This window comes from Amblyraja radiata, chromosome 3, assembly GCF_010909765.2.
Source record: "Amblyraja radiata isolate CabotCenter1 chromosome 3, sAmbRad1.1.pri, whole genome shotgun sequence".
Lineage (NCBI taxonomy): Eukaryota > Metazoa > Chordata > Chondrichthyes > Rajiformes > Rajidae > Amblyraja > Amblyraja radiata.
Genome location: NC_045958.1, coordinates 20,249,561 through 20,273,452, shown reverse-complemented (window position 1 = coordinate 20,273,452; position 23,892 = coordinate 20,249,561). Strand labels below are relative to the sequence as shown.

The window sequence follows — 23,892 nt, the reverse complement described above, 5'->3', positions numbered from 1 at the left end:
TGTACAGGTTTAGATACCACCATGTTTTGTTCTCACACATAATAAACATGATGGTTTAGATACCATACTTTAATACAGATCCTTTATATTTACCTTTCTGTTATTTTAGCAGGGACATTAAAAAAATTGTATCCAATTGATTTTCAAATCCACTTATCAATGGAAAGGGAAAGGATTCAGCACAGGTGACCTGCTGAGTTACTCCAGCACTTGGTGTCCTTTTATGTAAACCAGCATCTGCAGTTCTCTGTTGAAGAAGGGACTGCAGATGCTGGAAAATCGAAGGTACACAAAAAAGCTGGAGAAACTCAGCAGGTGCAGCAGCATGTATGGAGCATCTATGGAGTCTGAAGAAGGGTTTCGGACCGAAGCATTGCCTTTTTCCTTCGCCCCATAGATGCTGCTACACCCGCTGAGTTTCTCCAGCTTTTTTGTGTACCTTCTGCAGTTCTGTTTCTGCGTAGGGATTTGTTGAGATTAAATTTTTTTTAAATAAAGTCCACCCCATTGAAGATACTTTGTCACAACTTTGGAACACTACGTTTTTTCCTACTGTATAGGTTGTGAGATTGTCGCTGGGGTACAACGTGGAGCCAGGTCAGAGAAATGTGGCTTGGGAGAATAAGTGGATAAAGAGAGTCAAGGTCTGCGGGATGTGTTTGTTAGATTGTGAGATTGGGTGCGGGATGTGTTTGTTAGATTGTGAGATTGGGCTGAAATCTATTTGGGAAGGAGGATCTTTAGCATGCAGAACAACACCGTGTGATATGCAAGTGCCCAATAACAAATGTGCTCCAGAACAATGTGACAACATTTATTGGCTATGCACTAAAAGAGCATTGCACTTGGAAATACTTCATTACAATTTTATCTCACGCAGAACATGTATTATCTGTCAAAATGTAATTTATGTCAGGAAATTGAATTCACAATGTGACGCAGTTCAATCCCAAAATTATGGTTACCATGTTTCTCTGCACGGAACCTAAAATTTTCAACAAAGCACTTAAGAATTAGATCACTATGTTCAACCGGAATCTAAGCATATGCCTTTGATTTATTTTTCATCACATTTGAATGTCTCTCTAGTTATTTAACGTCATAATCCTCTCTTTAGATTTCCTATTCCATTCTCAGACCAACATTTTATTCGTATAACTAATAAGTACCACAAATTTTGTTCCATGTGGATGACTTGGTGGCTGCAATGAATTACATACAAAAAGAACCACGCAAGTGTAGTTTTGCTCAGTGGCCAACAATGGAAAGGAGTTGGAAAATGTAGGTACGGTTATCTGTGTCAGTAGTTGCAGACAGGTTGAGAAGAATGAGAAACAGTAGATTGCTGTCATCACAGTTATGTAGAATGTCTTAAATTATTTTGTTAGGAAATCTTTTTGTATTCTGGCAAATTCTGTCAAGTTAATTGAAGGAATTCAATTAAGTTTTGCAAAAGATGGGCAAAAAATAAATAAATGGATAAACGCCCTGAAGCATTTCATGGAAGTAGAATAGAAGATTGCTATGGGATGTTGTGTGGGTTTTAAGATTTTTTTCGAGATAATATGGAACTGAAGAGAGATTTAAGAAAGAATTTAAGTGCTGGCTGAAGTTATGGTAAAAGGAAGGTGTTGTTGGTTCAACTAAAATGGTGTTAATGTAATTCTTTGAGGATAGGCTGGAGAAGGGTGGTGGTGGATGTAGGTTACAGACAGAATTACAAACAAAATTTAATCGTTAAATTTCCAGACTGATTACAAACCACTATAATTTTTCACTGTTTCTCTTTTAGTAGACTCCACAGCTCTGTGACAAGTAACTCACCTTCTGATATCTCAAAGCAGTTTTATTGTTTCTAAGGCACAAGTAAGGATTCTAATAGAATATTCTTCACTTCCTTGGATGAATGCAATTCCATTAACACTTAAGATGATCAAAACCATCCAGTATTAAGAGGCCTCTTGACTCGCACCTCATTCACAACCATAAACATTCACATTGTCCACCACCAGCACAGCACGGCTACAGTGTGTGCTTGCAAAATGTACTCGGTTACATGCCTCTTTTATCTCAACTGCATGCTCCAAGCCTATAACCTCTGCCACCAATAAGGTAAAGAATACCAGGCACATTGTCACAACAAAACTTGCAGTCACACACAATCCTTACGTTCGATAATTAGGGGCAATGCCTAAATTCTGGAACACCCACTCCAACAAAATCGGTGGAAGTATCTTCATCGATGCCTTTCACCAGAACCTTCCCATGGGAAATTAAGGACTGACAATAAAAGGCTGGCCATTGATTCCCTACTAACAAATAATGAGGTGGGGAGACATGGTGGGCATTGGAGTATATACATTAGACATTCACTGCTATCAGTAATTCCTGCTTAGCCTGACATTGAAATCTTATTGTTTAAAATATAATTTAATGATGGGTTCAGATAACTGATTAACAAATTAAAAAGATCATGAATACACTCCGTCCAATCTGTAAGATGTGAACAGTTAACTATTTAATGACATTGCACAGAAATCAGAAATAGCTTGCCTATTAAAGTTTTATTGGCAATATGCATCCAGAGTAGGAATATGTACTGATTTAGATTCCTTTTACCATCTCCATTTCTATGAAATGTCAAAGCATTTTATTAATACAAACTAAAATGAATCACAATTATCACTTTCTGAGTCTGATTTATTCATTTGAAATCTGATTCACAAATCGGTGCTTTTAAGTCACAACACTAAAAGGTTGTTAAGAATTAGAATACAATGGCAATATTATTACCACTAAATAATCAATGTTGAACATGTTTGTAACATTAAATGGCATGGAGAACGTTAGCAATGGAGGAGAGGTTGAAATTCAGGTTTGCTATTTATAATCCATCAAATTATTATAGGACACCCAAAGTTTTTAGGACTCAGTGATAACTGCTGCTATGAAGAAGACAGAAAATTAACATATTTAATTTTCATTATTCATACTTTGATAGGAATGTAATTATGCAATAATGTTTAACCAAGAGGGACATTGTTCATGCAATAGGTGGTGGCTATATAGAATGAGCTGTCAGAGAAAGTGGCAGAACCTTCTTTTACAAACTTTGACTTTTACAACAATTAAAAACCTTTTGGCAGATACATAGTACAAGGTTCAGAGAAATATGGACCAAATGAAATGAGTGTTGATAGATATCTTGGTCAGTATGGATGAGTTGGGCCAAAGGGCAAATTTCTGTTCTGTATACCTCCATGAATGTATGAGCTCTCGATTGCGTCCTGTAGATGAGATATGCATGTGCCTTTAATATAGTTACCTCATCACTACTAACCACTCCCCATATCACAAGTATAATTACAACCTCCCCACCCACATATCGCTCTCTAGTTTCCGTGACAGACCACGTACAGCTAGTGCTCTCTGTAAAAATACAGTATGAATAAAATGAAGTAAAGTTACAGTGTGTCGATAACACTTCTTTACATGGTGTCATACCTCTTACCCTTGCGCCTCCTGTTTATCGGTTGTTTATTTAATTTTGCCCCAGTTTTCTGTCCCCCCCCCCTCTTATTTCTTCGTTATGGCCACTTCTTGCCGCAAACCCGATGTGCTCGTTTTCGATTCAGACATTGCCCATCGATGGGATGTCTTTAGACGTGACTTCGACCACTATGTCACAATCGCTCATCCTGCCGCCACCCCTGAAGTCAAAGCTTCTCTGCTTCTCAACCTGGCTGGTCCCGATGCCCTGGCTCGGTCAGACTTCTTCGTCTACGCTGCGGGTGAATCTGCCCGGGACCCGGTATGTTTATTGGCTAAGTTTACCGCGATTTGCGACATTCCCTCTAACTGCATTTTAGAACGTTTTAAACTGTTCGGGCGGCGTCAGCACCCTGGTGAATCTGCCGAGAATTATGTCGCTGCGCTGCGACACCTGGCCAGGCGGTGCCGCCTTGACATGCTGACCCCCGAGGAGCTGACCAGGGACCTTCTGGTTTACGGTCTCCGTTTAGGGCTGAACTTTTGCGCAAGCCCGACCTGTCTTTTAACGAAGCTATGCATGCCTGCCGTTTAGCCGAAGCTGTCACCTCGGCGGTGTCACCGGCTGATCCGGACATTAACTTTGCCAGCGTTACCAGCCGTCGGCGGAACACGACCCCGCCACGACCCCCGTGGTCCGGCACTGCACCCGGGGGACGCGCCCAGCACAGGTGCCCCAATTGTAACTTTGCCACTCATCAGTACAATGTATGCCCTGCTTTGGGCAAAACGTGCAATTACTGCAAGAAACTGAACCATTTTTCTGCTGCCTGCCGTTCCCGTGGGAAGCCTGTTGCTGCTCCAAGGCGTATGTTAAACAACTTGGAGCAAGCTGATAGCGAGCTCGGTTCCCAGTACCATCTCAACGAACTCCCTGTGTCTGAATCTGGGTCCTCTCAGGGGGAGACCAGCATATTTTCTCTGTTGGATGCACCTGCTGTGATAACAGACCCTTCAGTTCGTGTAACTGTGAACAACTCGACCTTCACCGCTAAGATTGATACCGGAGCTGTTGCAAATGTTATGTCAACAAGCCTCTTCAGAAAGATAAGGACTAATGAGCAAGTTACTTCTGATCGCTCCACTTTACATGCCTACGGGGGAGGGGTGCTTGTTCCTGTGGGAAAGGCAACTCTGTGCTGCAAGATACTGGAAACCTCTCGGCCCCTCACTTTCTATCTTCTCGATTCCAACTGCATTACCCTGTTAGGCATCCAAGCATGCCAGGACTTGGGCCTGGTCTCCTTCCACCGTGACATCCACAAGGTGCAGGCCCTAATGGACCCGTTGACTGAATATCCTGACTGCTTTGACGAAGAGCTGGGCAAGCTGCCCTGCAACTACAAGATTGTAGTCGACCGCAAGGTCGAGCCAGTGGTCCGTGCGCCACACCGTGTTTCCTTCGCCATGAAGGACAAAGTAGAATCGACGCTGCACAGCATGGTAAAAATGGGCATCCTAAAGGCGGTCAGCGAACCCACCAGGTGGGTCTCCACCATGGTTGTTGCCGCGAAAAAGGACAAAAGCGAAATACGCATTTGCATCAACCCCAAAGACCTAAACCTTGCCATCAAACGCCCGCACTACCCCATGAGAACAGTAGAGGACGTCGCTGCACAGGTTGGTCCGGCCACAATCTTTTCTGTCCTCGATGCCAAGAGCTCCTTCTGGCAGATACTGCTTGACGAGCAGTCCTCCGACCTGACAACTTTCAGCACCCCCTTCGGCAGATTTAAGTTCCTCCGAATGCCATTCGGAATCAACTCTGCCAGCGAGGTGTTCCAACGGACAATGGAGCAGCTGTTTGCCGGTCTACCGTGTGCCATCATCGTTGACGACATCCTGGTCTACGGTAAGGATGTCGCTGAGCACGACTTCAACCTCCGCCAAGTCCTAGACCGGGCCCGGAAAATCAACTTGAAACTAAACCCCAAGAAGTGCCGGTTCCGCGTCCCGGAGGTCACATATGTTGGACATGTATTCACAGCCTCGGGGCTGAAACCCGACCCGCAGAAAACGGCTGCCATCTCCGGGATGTCATCACCTACTGATGTGCCCAGCCTGCAACGTTTCCTGGGCATGGTAAACTACCTGGGGAAGTTCATCCCCGACCTCAGCGAGCTAAGCGCACCCCTGAGGGATTTGATAAAGAAGGACACGGCCTGGGCTTGGTTCCCTCAACACCAGAAAGCCTTCGACATCCTTAAATCCAAGCTAATCAGTACCCCCACACTCAAATTTTTTGACCTGCAGCGTACCATTATCATCACCTGCGACGCCTCTCAGTTCGGGCTCGGTGCCGCTTGCCTACAGCTCCATGACGGCCTGCAGCTGCCTGTCTCCTTCGCGTCCCGTACCATGACCCCTGCCGAACAGCACTACGCACAGATCGAGAAGGAGTTACTGGCCGTGGTGTTTGCCTGCTCCAAATTCAAGGACTACATTCTAGGCAACACCTTTACCATCGAAACTGATCACCAGCCGCTTGTAACCATCCTCAACAAATCGATCCATGTTGCCTCATCCCGACTGCAGCGCATGATGCTGTAGCTCCAGCGCTTCACTTTCGAAGTTGTTTATCGTAAGGGCAAAGACATGTTCGTGGCCGACACGCTGTCCCGCGCCCCGCTAACATCCACCGATCGCCACCCCTATGAAATGTCTGACCTGATGGTGCTCAATGTGAATATTGTCCCTTCATAGCAGATGAAGTCCCTGGTCGAGCACACTGCCGATGATCCTGCCCTGCAATAGCTTGCTGCCATCATCCAGCAGGGCTGGCCCGACCGTCCTTCCGCTTTGCCGGCTGGCGCCGTGCCCTACTTCCTGGTCCGTGATGAGCTCGTACTACACGACGGCGTGGTTGTGAAAGGACACAAGGTTGTTGTGCCTGCTGCGCTGCACGACCACTATTTTCAGGCTGCTCACCGCGGTCATCCTGGGGCCGAAGCCACCTTGTCTCACGCCCAGAGCCAGTTTTACTGGCCTGGTATGGCTCAATACATCCGGGAGAGGGTCTCCTCGTGTTCCACCTGCAACAGCCTCGCCCCCCACCAGCAACGACAGCCGCTTCTGCAGCAGACTGCACCCGAACTGCCCTGGATGGCGGTTGCCACTGACATTTTCGAGTGGCGAGGCAAACACTTCCTGGTCCTCGTCGACTCCTACTCCAACTGGTTCGAGGTTGACCAGCTGCACTCCCTCACCTCTTCGGCCGTTGTCGATAAGCTGCGCTGCCATTTCTCTACCTTTGGCACCCCGGCCAGCCTGCAGTCGGACAACGGCAGCCAATTCACGAGCTCCGAGTTTAGGGCTTTCGCTACCAGCTGGAACTTCCGCCACTTCACCAGCAGCCCTGAGTACCCGCAAAGCAACGGTCTGGCCGACCGCGCCGTCCGCAGTGCAAAGAACTTGCTGGAACAATGTCGCTTGTCTAACTCCGACTTCTTCCTAGCCCTCCTTAACCTTCGCAACATATCCCGTGACCCTGCCATGGGCTCCCCTGCTCAGTGGCTCATGTCTCGCACTACCAGACCCCCGATCCCGGTGGCCCAGCGCTCACTCATCCCCTCTGTCCTCAAGCCCGCTGCTGTTCAGGAGCGCATTGCCCTTAAGCGCGATGTTCAGAAGCGCTCCAATGACAAGTCCTGCCGCCCCCTGCCGCGCCTTTTCCACGGTCAGGTCGTCCGCATGCAGATCCCCTCCGGTCACTCCAGGCTCGCTACCTTCGTCGCCTCTGCTGGGTCGCCTAGGTCCTATCTCGTCGACCATGCAGGAACCGTCTACCGCCAGTCCCGCCAACACCTGTGGCTCGTCAATGAGCCACGACCGCCGCCCGCGGATCCTTTTGCTCCCCCACTGCAATTTCGGCCTCTGGGCGATGCTCTGCCCGCCGCTCCTCGCATGCCACGGTCTTTACCCTCTCAGCTCTATCAGTCAAATCCTCCTCCGACTCGTCCTCCCTCGCCTGCCCGCGCGCTGCCCGCTGCTGACCCCGCATCCCCTCCTGCCTTGTCTTCTCCGTCCCCACCCAGCTCCCCCGTTCCAGTTCGGCCGTCTGCACCTGTTCCACTTCTTCCTGCAGGGAGGGAAGATGGCGAGATGCAAACCCGGTCGGGACGTGTTGTCAAGCCGCCTGTCCGCTATGGCGACTTTGCTTAACTGTTTCTAGCGCATGAGACGTGGTCGCCCTGTCACTACTTAGTTTGCCTTTCGTTTCCAAGGGGAAGGATGTAGATGAGATATGCATGTGCCCTTAATATAGTTACCTCATCACTACTAACCACTCCCCATATCACAAGTATAATTACAACCTCCCCACCCACATATCGCTCTCTAGTTTCCGTGACAGACCACGTACAGGTAGTGCTCTCTGTAAAAATACAGTATGAATAAAATAAAGTAAAGTTACAGTGTGTCGATAACACTTCTTTACACCTCCCTACCCCACCACCAACTCAGCATAGCTCTGATGCTTCTCTCACTTTGAAACAGAAGGCTAAAATGCCCCCTCCCTCCCCAATTACCACAACACACGTACACAAGTTCTGATGTCTTGACATAAACCACTGGACAAGCCTTATTGGAATTACAATCACAGCATCCTGGTCCTGGCTCTCCAGATCATATGGGATTTTTCCAATGGAGCATGCAACTGAAGTTTGCAGCAAGTGTCTAATGAACAATAGTGTGCGTCTCACTGAACCATCCACCTTTTTGGTTCAATGGAATTTCTGGGTTACATCTTTATTGGAAAGTACTTTAACTGTTATTTGAAATCTGCAATATTGTTACAAAACAATAACTGGTCAAAATCAGAATGTTCAAGATCTATGAATGTTCATAGTTTCATAGAGAATAACATGAATAACAATAAATAAAACTTACAGCAACTGCTTCCAGAATTTGTCTGACAACATCGGCAGCATCTTTCTCACTGTAATATCCTCTTTCAACAATCCTATAAAATGCAATGCTTATTAGTGAAGGCAACATGTGTATTTTATGTCAGTCTGTATTCATAAAACATTAATAAATTACAAATTAAGAATTGTATTTGATTCAGGAAGCAAAGCAGTACAACACACTCCAGTCTACATTGATGGGGCCAAAGTAGAGATGTAGACAAACATCACCAGCAATTTGTCCTGGATCAGCCACATCGAACCTATGGCCAAGAAAGCCCATCAACACCTCTACTTTCTTAGAAAGATTAGGAAGTTCAGAATTCCCCAATAACCCTCACCAACTTCTATAGATGCGCCATAGAAAGCATCTTATCGGGATGCATACAGCCTGGTTTGAGAACAGCTCCATCCAAGACCACAAGAAATTGCGGAGAATTGTGAACATGCCCAGACTATCACATAAACCAGCATCCCTTCCATTGACTCCATCACACTTCATGCTGCTTCGGCTAGGCCGCCAGCATAATTAAGGAACAGTCTCACCTAGGTCACTCCCTCTTATCTCCCCTCCCATCAGGCAAGAGGTACAGAAGTTTGAAAATGCACACCTCCAGATTGAGCAACGGTTTCTTCCCAGCTGTTAGCATGCAGCTGAACGGTCTTCTCACCACCTAGAGTGGTTCTGACCGCCAATCTACCTTATTGGAAACCTTTGAACTATCTTTAATCAGACTTTATCAGGATTTTATTGTTATATCTTTGCACCAAACATTGTACCCTTTATCCTTTATCGGTGCACGGCGGACGTCTTCATTGTATTCATGTATAATATTTTCTTTGACTGGATAGCACGCAAACAAAAGCTTTACACTGTACCTCAGTACACGTGACAATAATAAACAAAGCTAAACATACACTTTGTATTTGGAGAATTCAGAGACGGTTTAGTGAAAGTCCAGGTTTTATAAACAGAGGTACTTTGAGCTTGGTGGATAAAACCCCAGGACTGGATGGGATTTATTCCAGGTTGTCATGGAAGGCAAGGAAATAGATTCTTGGGCTCTGGCTAAGATTTTTAGATCCTTGCTGGTCATGTGAGGTATCATTTGACTGAGGATAGCTACTGTAACTAACATAGATCCCTTTTTAAGAAAAGCAGCAGGGAAAAGCCTGGTAACTATAAACCTGCGATAGACTTGGGTATAGATTTTGAGGGAGAGGATTAATGATCACTTGGAAAGACAGAGAATAATCACAGTGCCAACATGGCTTTGTCAAGGGCAGATTGAGTATGACCAATTTGATTGAATTCTTCAAAGAGGTAACAGTGTAAGGGCAGGGTAGTAGATAGAAACATAGAAACATAGAAATTAGGTGCAGGAGTAGGCCATTTGGCCCTTCGAGCCAGCACCGCCATTCAATATGATCATGGCTGATCATCCAACTCAGTATCCCGTACCTGCCCTCTCTCCATACCCTCTGATCCCCTTAGCCACAAGGGCCACATCTAACTCCCTCTTAAATATAGCCAATGAACTGGCCTCAACTACCCTCTGTAGCAGAGACTTCCAGAGATTCACCACTCTCTGTGTGAAAAAAGTTTTTCTCATCTCGGTTTTAAAGGATTTCCCCCTTATCCTTAAGCTGTGACCCCTTGTCCTGGACTTCCCCAACATCGGGAACAATCTTCCTGCATCTAGCCTGTCCAACCCCTTAAGATGTAATCTATATGATTTCACTCTGGCCTTTGACAAGGTCCAATCGGTGAAATATTAAAAATGTTATTGGTCTGTTATTCGCCAGGACAGCGACGCCCCTTCCCACCCACACTACCACCTCCCCCCCACACCACCCCCTCCCACCCTACCACACACCTCTCCCCCCTCCCACATACACCCCCTCCCCTACCCCCACAACCCCCTGCCTCCTGCCACAACCTCCCCCCCTGCTACCCCACTCCCCCTCTCCCCTGCACCCCCCCCCCCCTACACCCCCATCCCCTACACCACCCTCCCCTACACACCGCACAGCGCACATCACGAGCAGAAAACACAAAGTCCTTTGCGGCCGGGGTCCAGGGCCCACTTAAGGGCCCTGTAAGTTCTGGGGTTTTAGATGCTCTCTGGTGCATTCTGAGCCTTATTTTGGAGCAGTTTTGCATCAAATTTATGACCAATATTTCAGAAATTATTTTGGTTGAGTCAAGAGTAATGAGTGGGTGGAATGGGATGATTGGGGTCATTGTTGTATACATTTTTCAAAATCAAGAATTGAAGTTGTCCTTGTTTTAATAATCAAGTTGTACTGTTGTAAAATATTATAAAAGAGCATGCAAAAACTGCAAATTAAATACTGTAAGATTTGCTGTAAAGAAAACCATTTTTTAGAAAATGTTTTGTGTGTTGATTTGATTGCCTGTTACTGTTAGACTGTGTTAGTGTGTGCAATGCACCTTTAATGGTCCTCCTGCCCTAACAACTTCACATCACATCAATTTCAACATGGAATAGTGATGTGAATACAACATTTATTTCGACTTCAATTTCCATCATGAAAATTGAAGTCAAACTAAATGGTGCATTTACATTACTATGATCGCTTTCAAACAAACCTATTTTACTGTCATACTACTATAACAAATTCGAGTTCCATGATGACATAAACAAGATCACATTTTGAATTCTCAAACACAATGTGATTGTGAATAATTGAAGAGCTGCCAAGTTTCACCGAGCATTTCTGTATTTTGATGGCTGAAATTCAGTATTTTGCTGGGGAAATTGGTATTTCTCACATAAACGTACTACACAGAAACTGGATTTTTGAAAATCAGTATTTTGCATGCAACCTCATGTATTCTCAAATATCAGTATGGAATAGTGAGAATCAGTACTACTGAAGTGTGATACCATTTGTGAAATGTTAATTTATAATTCTTGAATTTGATTCAATCATATCGCTATACTTATAAAACTCTGATCTTGGGTGTGTGTGTGTGTGTGTGTGTGTGTGTGCGCGCATGTGTGCATGCGTGCGTGTTTATTTGTTTGTGTGTTGTCACATCTTAGCAAAAAAACGACGCGATAACGGTAAAATGTTTACATATTCCGATAGAGATTTTTCCCATGGTGTCCAAAAACGCCTTATCTGAAAATTTCAGGCTTTATTTCTCGAGTTATTACTGAAAATGTTCAAAAATCAGAAAAAACTTTGAATTTAATAACTACTGACTTTTGCTGATGACGTCACAATGGGTCTGCTCCGTGCGCCCATCTTCCACACTCTGCGAGTGACATCATCCGACCTCATCCACTCCCCCCCCCCCCCCAGTTATTCAAAAGACATGGCTGACTGGCTCGTTCGGAGCCCTTCTTCCATGCGCTGCGAGTGACGTCACCCACCCGACCCCTCCCACCAGTTATTCAAAAGACTCGGTTGCTCGCTCGGCTCAGGTCCGGTCCTCCGGTCCTCCCCCTCCTCTCTCTCTCTCCCCCTCTCTCTGCCCCTCACCCCCTCTCTTTGCCCCTACCCCCTCTCTCCCCCACCCCACGTCTATCTCCCCCCCTCTCCACCCTCTCTCCCATCCCTCCCCCCCCCTCTCCCTCTCTCTGTCTCAACCCCTCTCTCTCTGCGCCTCCCTCTGCCTGTCTCTGCCCTCTCTCTGCCCTCTCGCTGTACCCCCCTCCTTCTCCCTCTCTAGACGCACCTGTGAGTTGGGGGCTATGCACAAGTGGATAGGGAGAGGATGGGGTAAAAGGAGCAAATGAATAAAATTAATATAATATCAAGGGGGGTGGTTAGTGTGTGTGTGAGGGGGGTGGGTTAGTGTGTGTGTGTGCGGGGCGTGGTTAGTGCATGTGTGTGTGTGGGGGGGTTGGTTAGTGTGTGTGTGGGCCGCCCCACCATCCCCCCAACCCCCATGAATCCGCGCGTTGAAAGGACGCGACCCAACGGGTCCCACTTGGTCTAGTAACTATTAAAAGTCTGATCTTGGATGTGTGTGTGATTGTTCGTGTGTGTGTTTGTTCGTGTCTGTGTGTTTGTATGTGTATAATCACATTTTCCCAAAAAAACAACACGCTAACGGTAAAATTCTTACATATTCCGGTAGAGATTTGCCCCCTTGAGTCCAAAATCGCTTATTATCTGAAAAATTCTGAAGATTTCCTGCTTTATTTCTCGAGTTATTAATGAAAATCTTCAAAAATCTGTCTTGCTCGCGCTGTGCATGTCGTCACCCCCCTCCACTCCTCCCTCCTCCTTTGGTTGACTTCCGTTGCCCACTCCCCGCGCTACCCCCCTCCCTCCTCTCCCCCGTCCTCTCCCCCGTCCTCTCCCCCAGCCTCTGGACCCCCTCCTCTCGCCCCTCCCCTCCACTCTCCCCCCCCTCCCCTCCTCTCCCCCCCTCATCTCCCCTCCCCTCATCTCCCCTCCCTCCCTCTCCAACCTCCATCCTCTCCCCCACTCCAGTTGCCATGCCAGCAGCATCCCAGGGTGCTGAAGTAACCACTCCAGCAGCGCCCCGAGAAGCAGCAGCAGGTCGCCCCATGGAGCCGCTCAAGCGGCGGGTTGGTGAAGGCGGATTGCGGCATTCACACATCTCCCTTTGCTCGGGCTTGGACAATTTCTTCGAGCACTGCGGACTCGAGCCCGAGGTGATCGAGAACCTGGCCAGGGAGAAGTTTGCCATTGATGCCGCCTTCGAAAGCCTTGCCATCAAGTTTCGCAGCATGAGCTGCTCAGACTCGGAGAGCGAGCCGTCCCGGCACAGTAGCAGTGATAGCGGCAACGAGCCGCTCCCAGGAAAGAACAAGCCCCCGTTCCTCTGTCCTCTCGGTCATCGGGCGCACCACCAGGGTCACCCTGTGGCTGTACGACTGCAAGAGGGCCAAGGAGCCCAAAGGCAAGATTCCCTCTGTCCTGGTGTAGAATAAAAAAATAGTGTGCGCCAATTTAAAAAAAAAAATTCACTCTGGATTTTTTGTTTACTCTTGAAAAAAAGGGGAGGGTGACCGCACCCATCGCACCCCTCCTTCGGACGGCAATGGTTACTCCAGCATTTTGTGTCTATCTTCGGTTTAAAGCAGCATCTGCAGTTCCTTCCTACACATAAATTGAAACGGAAATGAACTACTGGAAACTTTACAAATCCCAGCTAGTTCAGTAAGGAAGTTTGGAGGAAGAAGCTTTCACACTTACATAACGCTAAGCCTCAGCAGTGAAATTTGCACCTTGTTAGTTAGCAGTGGATCATAAATGCCAATGACACCATCACCACCCACAACCCCACAAATGATGACATCTTTAAAGTATGCCCAACCTCTGCCAAATGCCTGCCGTCTATTCTCACACATTGCCATGCCGATAAAACCCTGTTGCTGCAAACACAGAGACAGAGAGAGAGAACTACAGCACATAGAATCATATAATCAGGCTTGGTAAGGCGCTGGCGAGGATTCATTTGGAGTATTGTGAGCAATTTTGGCCAAGTCAGTGGATAATTGTAAGGCAGAGATAGATAGATTCTTGATTAGTTCAGGTGTTGGGGTTATGGGAAGGCAGTAGAACGGAGTTAGGAGGGAGAGATAGATAATATAGACAATAGATAATAGGTGCAGGATCAGGCCATTCGAGCCAGCACCGCCGTTCAATATGATCAAGGCTGATCATCCCCAATGAGTACCCCTTTCCTGCCTTCTCCCCATATGCCCTGACTATGCTATGTTTCAGAGCCCTATTGGGGTGGAAGATTATAAACTTCAAGTGGTCCGCCATGTTTCGACGAATGCAATCAACCCGGTGTGCATAATCAAATAAGATCAAATAGAACGAGTTGTCCTACAACTTAAGGCTGTGCACGCCACATGCAAGAAGAAGAGCCCTCTCTAGCTCTCTCTTGAAAGTATCCAGAGAACCGGCCTCCACCGCTCTCTGAGGCAGGGAATTCCACAGACTCACAACTCTCTGTGTGAAAAAGTGATTCCTCATCTCTGTTCAAAATGGCTTACCCTTTATTCTTAAATTGTGGCCCCTGGTTCTGGACTCCCCCAACATCGGGAACATGTTTCCTGCTTCTAGCGTGTCCAAACCCTTAATAATCTTATATGTTTCAATAAGATAGCCTCTCATCCTTCTAAACTCCAGAGTATAGAAGCCCAGCCGCTCCCTTCTCTCAGCATATGACAGTCCCGCCATCCTGGGAATTAACCTTGTAAACCTACACTGAACTCCCTCAATAGCAAGAATGTCTTTCCTCAAATTAGGGGACCAAACTGCATACGATACTGCAGGTGTGGTCTCACTAGGGCCCTGTACAACTGCAGAAGGACCTCTTTGCTCCTATCAGATCAGCCATGATTGAATGGCAGAGTAGACATGATGGGCCAAATGGCCTAATTCTATTCCTGTCATTTATGACTTTATGACATACATATTGATGCATAAGAATATAAATACCAAAGTTATTATAGAACAGAATATAGCATATTATTGTAGAATATAATAGAATAGAGCATACCCTTCGGCCCACAATGTCAGTGTAGAAGATGATGCAAATAACATTCAATTTCATTTTATTCAATGTTTTTTCTTAGTCATAAAGCATGGAAAGAGGCCCTTCGGCCCTCCCTGCCCACCCTTTCAAGCTTGATAAAAGTTTTCCTATAATACGGTGAACAAAACTGAACACAATACTCTATACTCAATGTTCTGACTGATGAAGGCCTTCTTGACCACCCTGTCTACCTGTGACACCACTTTCAAGAGGCTATGTACCTGCAATTGAATTTCGATCACAAAAATAACCTGTTTTTAAAAACACAGCAGGCATCTCTCCCACACGCGATGTTTAGGCCAATTATCCACAACAATAGGTGGAGTGGGCAAGAGACTGTGCATCTACCCGATCTATTCCTCTCATGATTTTACTCATCACCCCTCATCCTCCTGCACTCCAAGGAATAGAGTCCTAGCCTACACAGCCTCTCCCTACAGTTCAGACCCACTAGTCCTGGCAACATCCTTGTAAATCTTCTCTGTGCCCTTTCTAGCTTGACGACATCTTTCCTATAACAGTAACCAAAATTGAACACAAAACTAAATGTGGCCTCACCAACGTCTTATACAACTGCAATATGACCGCCCAACTTCTATATTCAATACTCTGACTGATAAAGGCCAATGTGCCAAAAGCCTTTTTGACCACCTTATCTACCAGTCATGCCACTTTCAATGAACTATGTTCCTGTAACATAGAAACATAGAAAATAGGTGCAGGAGTAGGCCATTCGGCCCTTCGAGCCTGCACCGCCATTCAATATGATCATGGCTGATCATCGAAATCAGTATCCTGTACCTGCCTTCTCTCCTAGATCCCTCTGCTGTACAACACTACCCAGAGGCCTACCATTTACTGTGTAGGTCCTGCCCATGTCAGACTTCCCAAAATGCAACACCTCACATTTCTCTGTACTAAATTCCATCAACCATTCCTTAGCTCACCTGGCCAATCGATCCAGATCCTGCTGCAATTTTTCAGAATCATGGAAACATAGAAAATAGGTGCAGGAGTAGGCCATTCGGCCATTCGAGCCTACACCGCCATTCAATATGACCATGGCTGATCATCCAACTCAGTATCCTGTACCTGCCTTCTCTCCATACCCCCTGATCCCTTTAGCCACAAGGGCCACATCTAACTCCCTCTTAAATATAGCCAATAAACTGGCCTCAACTACCTTCTGTGGCAGAGAGTTCCAGAGACTCACCACTCTCTGTGTGAAAAATGTTTTTCTCATCTCAGTCCTAAAGGATTTCCCCTTTATCCTTAAACTGTGACCCCTTGTCCTGGACTTCCCCAACATCGGGAACAATCTTCCTGCATTTAGCCTGTCCAACCCCCTAAGAATTTTGTAAGTTTCTATAAGATCCCCCCTCAATCTTCTAAATACTAGCGATCATCTTCACTATCTGCAAAACTACCACTTTTGTATCATCAGCGCAAACTTGCTAATCATGCCCTGTATGTTCTCTTCAAAATCATAGGTGTAGATGACAAACAGTAACAGGCCTAACACCGAACCCTGAGGCACACCACAAGTATCAGGCCTCCAGTCTGAGAAGCAACCCTCCACCATCACCCTCTGCTTCCTTCCTTGAAGCCAATTTTCTATCCATTCAGCAATCTTTCCTTGGATGTCATATGTACCGACAGTGGATGTGGTGTATCTGGACTTTCAAAAAGCCTTTAACAAGGTCCAACACAAGAGATTAGTGCGCAAAATTAGAGCACATGATATTGGGGGTAGGGTATTGACCTGGATTGAGAACTGGTTGGCAGACAGGAATTAAAAAGTAGGAATAAACGGGTCCTTTTCAGGTTGGCAGGCAGTGATTAGTGGGGTGGGGACCCCAGTTATTTACAATATATATTAACAATTTAGATGAGAGATTAGATGTGACATCTCTACGTTTGGAGATGACACAAAGCTGGGTGGCAGTGTGAGCTGTGATGAGGGTGCTATGAGGCTGTAGGGTGACTTGGACAGGTTTGGTGAGTGGGCAGATGCAGTATAATGTGGATAAATATGAGGTTATCCACTTTGGTGGCAGGAACAGGAAGGCAGATTATTATCTGAATGATGTCAGATTAGGAAAGGGGGAGGTGCAACGAGACCTGGGTGTGCTTGTACATCAGACACTGAAAGTAAGCATGCAGGTACAGCAGGCAGTGAAGAAAGCTAATGGCATGTTGGCCTTCATTGCTAGAGGATTTGAGTTTAGGAGCAAAGAGGTTCTACTGCAGTTGTGCAGGGCCCTGCTGAGACTGCACCTGGAGTATTGTGTACAATTTTGGTCCTCTAATTTGAGGAAGGACATTATTTCTATTGAGTAAGTGCAGCAATGGTTGACCAGGTTGATTCCAGGGATGGCTGGACTAACATATGATGAAAGAATGGGCCGACTTCGCTTGTATTCACTGGAATTTGGAAGGATGAGAGTCGGATCTTATAGTGCATATAAAATTCTTAAAGGATTGAACAGGCTAGATGCAGGAAAATGGTCCCAATGTTGGGGGAGTTCAGAACCAGGGGTCACAGTTTAAGAATAAGAGGTAGGCCATTTAGGACTGAGATGAGAAAAAACTTCTTCACCCAGAGAGTTGTGAACCTGTGGAATTCTCTGCCACAGAGGCCGTGGAGGATAATTTAGTGGAAGATTTCAAGAGAGAGTTAGATTCAGCTCTTAGGGCTAAAGGAATTAAGGGATATGGGGAAAAAGCAGGAACGGGGTACTGAATTTAGATGATCAGCCATGATCATATTGAATGACAGTGCTGGCTCGAAGGGCAGAATGGCCTACTCCTGCACCTATTTTTCTATGTTTCTATGTAATAATTTCCAACGTTTTGTGCACATTAAGTTGTGCTTTTATTATTGTGCAAGTAAGTAAGTTTATTGGCCAAGTATTCACATACAAGGAATTTGCCTTGGTGCTCCGCCCACAAGTAAGAACATGACATACAGTGACAGTTACGAATGACTCAGAAAACACTAAACATTAATAATAATAAAACATTAATGATAAAACACCATTAATCAAGCATTTGAACCAACAAAATACCAGATCAAAGGGAGGCTACAGATTTTTGGCTGTTGAGTAGAGCAACTACTCGTGGATGAAAACTGTTTTTATGTCCGGCAGTGGCAGCTTTGACAGTCCGGAGTCGCCTTCCAGAGGGAAGTGATTCAAAGAGTTTGTGGCCAGGGTGAGAGGGGTCAGAGATGATCTTGCCCGCTCACTTCCTGGCCCTTGCAACGTAGTTCATCAATGGAGGGAAGGTTGCAGCCAATAACCTTCTCTGCTGATCGGACGATTCGCTGCAGTCTCCAGGTGTCGTGCTTGGTGGCTGAGCAAAACCAGACCATGATGGAGAAGGTGAGAACAGACTCTACGATGGCCGTGTAGAATTGGACCATCATTGCCTGTGGCAGATTGTGCTTCCTCAGCTGCCGTAGGAAGTACATCCTCTGATGTGCCTTTTTGACTGTGGAGTCGATGGTAGCCCCCCACTTAAGGTCCTTGGAGATGATGGTTCCCAGGAACTTAAAAGACTCCACAGATGTGACTGTGGTGTTGTTGATGATGAGTGGGGTGAGGGGAGGGAGTGCTCTCCTAAAGTCTACAATCAATTCCACTGTCTTAAGAGCATTGAGCTCTAGGTTGTTGCTACGGCACCAGGACGCCAGCTGTGACACTTCCTGTCTGTAGGCAGATTCCTCCCCATCCTGGATCAGTCCAATCAGGGTTGTGTCGTCCGGAAACTTGAGAAGCTTGACAGAGGTGTCTGTGGAGGTGCGGTCGTTGGTGTAGAGTAGAGAGTACGCGCCTTGCGGTGCTCCTATGCTGAGCGTTTGCGGGTCCGAGATGTGCTTTCCCAGCCTCACATGCTGCTTCCTGTCTGTCAGGAAGTTGGTGATCCACTGACAGAGCGGTTCAGGCACAGTTAACTCAGAAAGTTTGGAGTGTAGTAGCTCTGGCACAATGGTGTTGGATGCAGAGCTAAAATCAACAAATAGGATCCTCGCATAGGTCACCTGGTGGTCTAGGTGCTGTAGGATGAAGTGCAAGCCCAGGTGACTGCATCATCCACAGATCTATTGGCCCGATATGCAAACTGCAGAGGGTCCAGCAGGGAGTTTGTGATAATTTTCAGCTTGGCCAGCACAAGCCTTTCAAGTGTCTTCATGACTACAGAGGTCAGTGCAACAGGCCTGTAATCATTAAGACAAGTCATCCTTTCCTTTTTGGGTACAGGGACAATAGTGGAGACTTTGAAGCAGGCAGGGACAGTACATGTTTGCAGGGACTGGTTAAAAATGTCTGTATAGACCGGTGCCATCTGTTTGGCACAGAGCTTAAGAGTAGAGGGGGAAACATTGTCAGGTCCTGGAGATTTCCGTCTCTTTTGTCCTCTGAAAAGCCTCTCCATCTCCTCTATTTTTATTGTTGATTTGGATAAGTTATGTTGTGCAGCACAGAAGGTGTGGGTGATTGGGTGTGGTGGTGATTGGAGGGGGGTGGGTGTATAAAGGTCCAGTCTTTGCAGACTGAGGTCAGGCTGTGAGTGGGTGTGAAGTGGTGAATGGGAAGGAGAGGGTGCAGGGTCCATTCTTTGTAGACTGGGGTCTGGCTGTGTTGGTTGGGGAGGGGGTACCAGGGTTACATTTCTGATTTTCAAACCTGCAGTAAAACTCATTCAGGTCATTGGTCGGCTGACGATTGTCCAACGAGCGGGGGGCTTTCCTCTTGTAGCTGGTAATTTCTTGCAAGCCCTTCCAAACTGAAGAAGAGTCAGTAGCTGAGAACTTACTCCTCAACTTCTCAGAGTGCCTTTCCTTGGCAGCTTTGATTCCTCTTCTCAGCTTGTACTTGGCCTGCCTTTAGAGGTCTGCATCCCCACTCCTGTCGGGTGGCTCCGGTGGCAGCGACCCGGCTCGGGGCTGAGGCGACGTTCCGGTGGCTGATGCGGCGTTCCGGTGGCGGCGACCTGAATCTGGGGCTCGGCCGCGGGCCAGTGGACGACATCGTCGGGAGCTCGCAGGTCACAGGTTGGTGACCTGTTTTTATGGAGCTCCCGTGGCAACAGCTGCATCCGCTGGACTGGAGGGCGGCATCTTCGGCAGCTTCGACCACCCCGGGCCGCGGAGCTTGAACCGGCCCGTTCGCGGAGCTCGGTTGTGCCGCGGGACTGAATTACCATCGCCCGGTGGGGTAACAACATCAGAGGCCTGGATCGCCTCAGCGCAGAGGGAGAATAAGGAGGGAAAAGACAGTGACTTTAAGACTTTTGCCTCCATCACAGTGAGGAGGTGCCTAGTGAACTCACTGTGGTGGATGTTAATTTGTGTTTATTGTGTGTTTTGTTATTTATTATTATACTAGACCATGTGCAGACCCGTTGGGTCTGTTCCCCCAACGTGCGGTTGTGGGGGGGGGGGAGGCGGCATGCAGCGTCACACACACTAACTATCCCCCGCCCCCCGCCGCACTCACGCTAATTACCCCCCTTGATATTATATTAATATTATTAATTTGCTCCTTTTATCCCATAAACAACCTATCTACTGACGCATAGCCCCCAACTTGCAGTCACACCTAGAGAGGGGGGGGGGGGGTTGAGAGTGAGGGCATAGAGGGAAGGGGCAGAGACAGAGAGAAAGACAGAGACACAGAGAGAGGGGCAAGAGGGAGAGGGGGGTGGAGAGGAGGAGAAGAGGGAGGGTGGGTGAGGGGGGAAAGGTGGGGGAGGAGGGGAGGAGAGAGAGAGGGTGAGAGTGAGGGGGAGAGAGAGGGGGTGCTGTGAGGGGGGTGAGGTGGGGAGCAGGGAGGGGGAGGGTGGAGGGAAGAGGGTAGGGGGTGCGGAGGGGATGGGGTTTAGGGGAGGGAGGGAGGGTGGGGGAGGGGATGGAGGGGAGGAGGGGAGAGAGAGGGGGGGAGGAGAGGGGGGGAGAGAGGGGTGCTGAGAGGTGAGGGGGAGAGGTGGGGAGCAGGGAGGGGGAGGGAGGGTGGAGGGAAGGGGGTAGGGGTGTGTGGAGGGGAGGGGGTTTAGGGGAGGAATGGTGGGGGAGGGGATGGAGGGGAGGGGGAGAGAGAGGGGGGAGAAAAAGAGGGGGGAGAGGAGGGGAAGGGGGGGGGAGAGGAGGAGGAGGGGGGGAGAGGAGGGGGGGATAGGGGGAGAGGAGAGGGGGGGAGAGGAGAGGGGGGGGGGAGGAGATGGGGTGGGAGGAGAGGGGGAGGAGGGGGAGAGGAGAGGGGGGGAGAGGAGGGGAGAGAGGAGGGGGGGAGAGGAGAGGGGGGGAGAGGAGAGGGGGGGAAGAGGAGAGGGGGAGTGGAGAGGGGGGAGAGGAGAGGAGGGGGAGAGGAGAGGAAGGGGGGAGAGGAGGGGGGGAAGAGGAGAGGAGAGGGGGGGAGCGGAGAGGGGAGGAGAGGAGAGGGGGGGAGGAGAGGAGAGGGGGGGAGGGGAAAGGGGGGAGAACTTAAAAAACATTTTAGAACCAAAAAGACACATTTTGCAAGCATTGTAGAACCAAAAGAGACACCTTTTGCAAACATTTTAGAACCAATAAACACTTTTTGCAAACATTTTCGAACCAATAGACACATTCTGCAAGCGTTTTAGAACTACTAAGGACACTTACATTTGAGTAGACGTGTTCAGTGTTATTCACAGCTCAGAGAAACGTGACCCTCTGCCTTCCTCCAGCTTGCAGACACTGATTGAGGCACACCACTTCCTGGTTTTATAGTCCCTCCCCCCTGCCGCCAGCAGGGGCAGCAGAGAGAATGGGGAATTTTGTAAAATCATTAATATCTCTGTCATTTTTCATAGACGGGAAAAATCCTCAGCACACACGCGGCGGAGGAGGGCTCTGAGCAAGGTGGCCAAAAATGACGGCTGTAGGTAGCGGCGTTCTCTCGGAAATCGCAGCACAGATGGCCAAAACCGGTCAAGAACAGACTTTTAGTAATATAGAAGATAGATGTATGACTGCAGGCAACGAAATTTCGTTCAGACTGAAAGGTCTGAATGACAAATAAAGGAATCTAATCTAATCTCCTCTTTAGACCGTCGGAGCTGTCTGAGTTCTGCAGTGAACCAGGGCTTGTTGTTCTTGAACCATGTTCAGGTCTTAGTTTGAATGCAACTTTCCTCGCAAAAGCAGACATATGATGATACAGTGTCGGTATACTCATCGAGGCTGTGGTTGCTTCCCTGAACACTTTCCAATCGTGCAGTCAAAGCAGGATTGTAGGTTCTCAATGCCCTCGTTTGTCCACCTTTTCGTGGTTCTGACCACAGGCTTAGCAGCTTTTAGTTTCTGCCTGTAGTTCGGAATAAGGTGAACTATGCAATGATCAGAGAGACCCAGACCCGTCTGGGGAACAGAGCGATATGCGTTCTTAATTGCCGTATAACAGTGATCGAGTGTTCTCTCCCCTCTGGTGGGGCAGGTAACATGAAGTCTGTACTTTGGAAGGTCACGGCTGAGGTTAGTTTTGTTAAAGTCCCCCAAAACAATGACCATGGAGTCCGGGATGTCACTCTCTATCCTCATTACCTGGTCGGCGAGTTGCATTTGCCCCTCACGTACGCAGGCTTGGGGGGGAATGTAAACTCCAGCGATAATAAAGGAGTTAAATTTCTTCGGAGAGTAGAAGGGTTTGCAGTTTATGAAGAGGGATTCTAGGTTTGGAGAGCAGAAATTTGACAGTACCGTCATGAAGCTGACCAGTCCTGGTTGATATAGAAGCATATTCCACCGCCTCTTGATTTCCCCTCAGCCTCCACTTTGCGATCCGCTCTGTGAAGTTGGAAGCCAGCCAGTTGCAGCGTGCTGTCCGGGGTCGACTCACAAAGCTAGGTCTCGGTGAAACACAGGGCAGCAGCCCGAGAGAAGTCCTTGTGTGTCCGATGCAGGAGTCGCAGTTCGTCCACTTTGTTCTTGACAGAACATATGTTTGCCAGGAATATGCTCAGGAGTGGTGTGCATGATCCTCGTCGCCGGAGTGGGGTGAGTGCTCCAGGGCGCTTCCCACGGATCCTCCTCCGTCTCAAGACCTTGAACGTAGCGACGAATATGTCCAAATGATCCAGCGAGTGAGAGAAATCCGTAACGATGTTTGGAGGTACCGTATGGCTCCTCCCAATGAGGAGGAGCCATCTTGGGGAGCGGCTGCTAACCAGCAGCCGTCCGTTTACTTCGCTTTTTAAAAAAAGTTTTTAGTAAGTCTTGTGTTTCGTCCGTTGGAGAAATTGACTTTTTAATGTGGGGGGTAGGGGACAATTTTACTTCTAGGTCCCTACCTGGTCGGTGAGGCAGCTTTTTCTCCGGGCTGCCCGTCGACCCGTCCTCGTGGCCTACCAGCGGGCTTGGAGTGCCGTTTCCTGGCGGGGACCGCCCAGCACTTCGGCCTCGGTGGCGGCGCAGCGCTGGGGCGCTGTCGCGGAGCGGAGCGGGCGATGCCTTGCCTGGGTCACCGCGCTGGATCGATGCGCTGGAGCTCCGGTGAGCTGTGTCCGCCGTGTTCGACACCTCCGGGCTGTGGGTCTGCGGAGCGGAGCGGGCGGCGCCGATTTCAACATCGGGAGCCTGGGAGCTTCAGGCCGGCGTGGCCTTGTCGGCTTCGGAAGCCGCGGTCTCCAGCTAGGAAGCGGCCGTTCCAGGTGGCCCAGCCGCTGAGAGGACTCTCCCGACGCCGGGGCAAGATCACCCGGTGAGAACGGCCAGGAACATCGGGCCTCTGTAGAGGCAATTGCGATGGCCTCAATAGGCCTGACTTTGGGTGAACTTGGGGTTGGGGACTGGACATTGTGCCTTCCCCCACAGTGGTATCCATTGTGGGGGGATGATTTTTTTTGTCTGTAAGTAATCCT

At 48.1% G+C, this 23,892-nt stretch overlaps 1 protein-coding gene across 1 annotated transcript in view; it reads right to left on the bottom strand.

Annotated features, from left to right (window-relative positions):
• The window catches only part of camk4 (calcium/calmodulin dependent protein kinase IV), a 130,390-nt gene that overhangs the window by 34,545 nt on the left and 71,953 nt on the right, over window positions 1-23,892 (bottom strand). Inside the window, exon 5 of the mRNA XM_033017417.1 lies at window positions 8,437-8,509. Coding sequence (XP_032873308.1) covers window positions 8,437-8,509 — 73 coding nt within the window. The remainder of the gene's footprint in view (window positions 1-8,436; window positions 8,510-23,892) is intronic.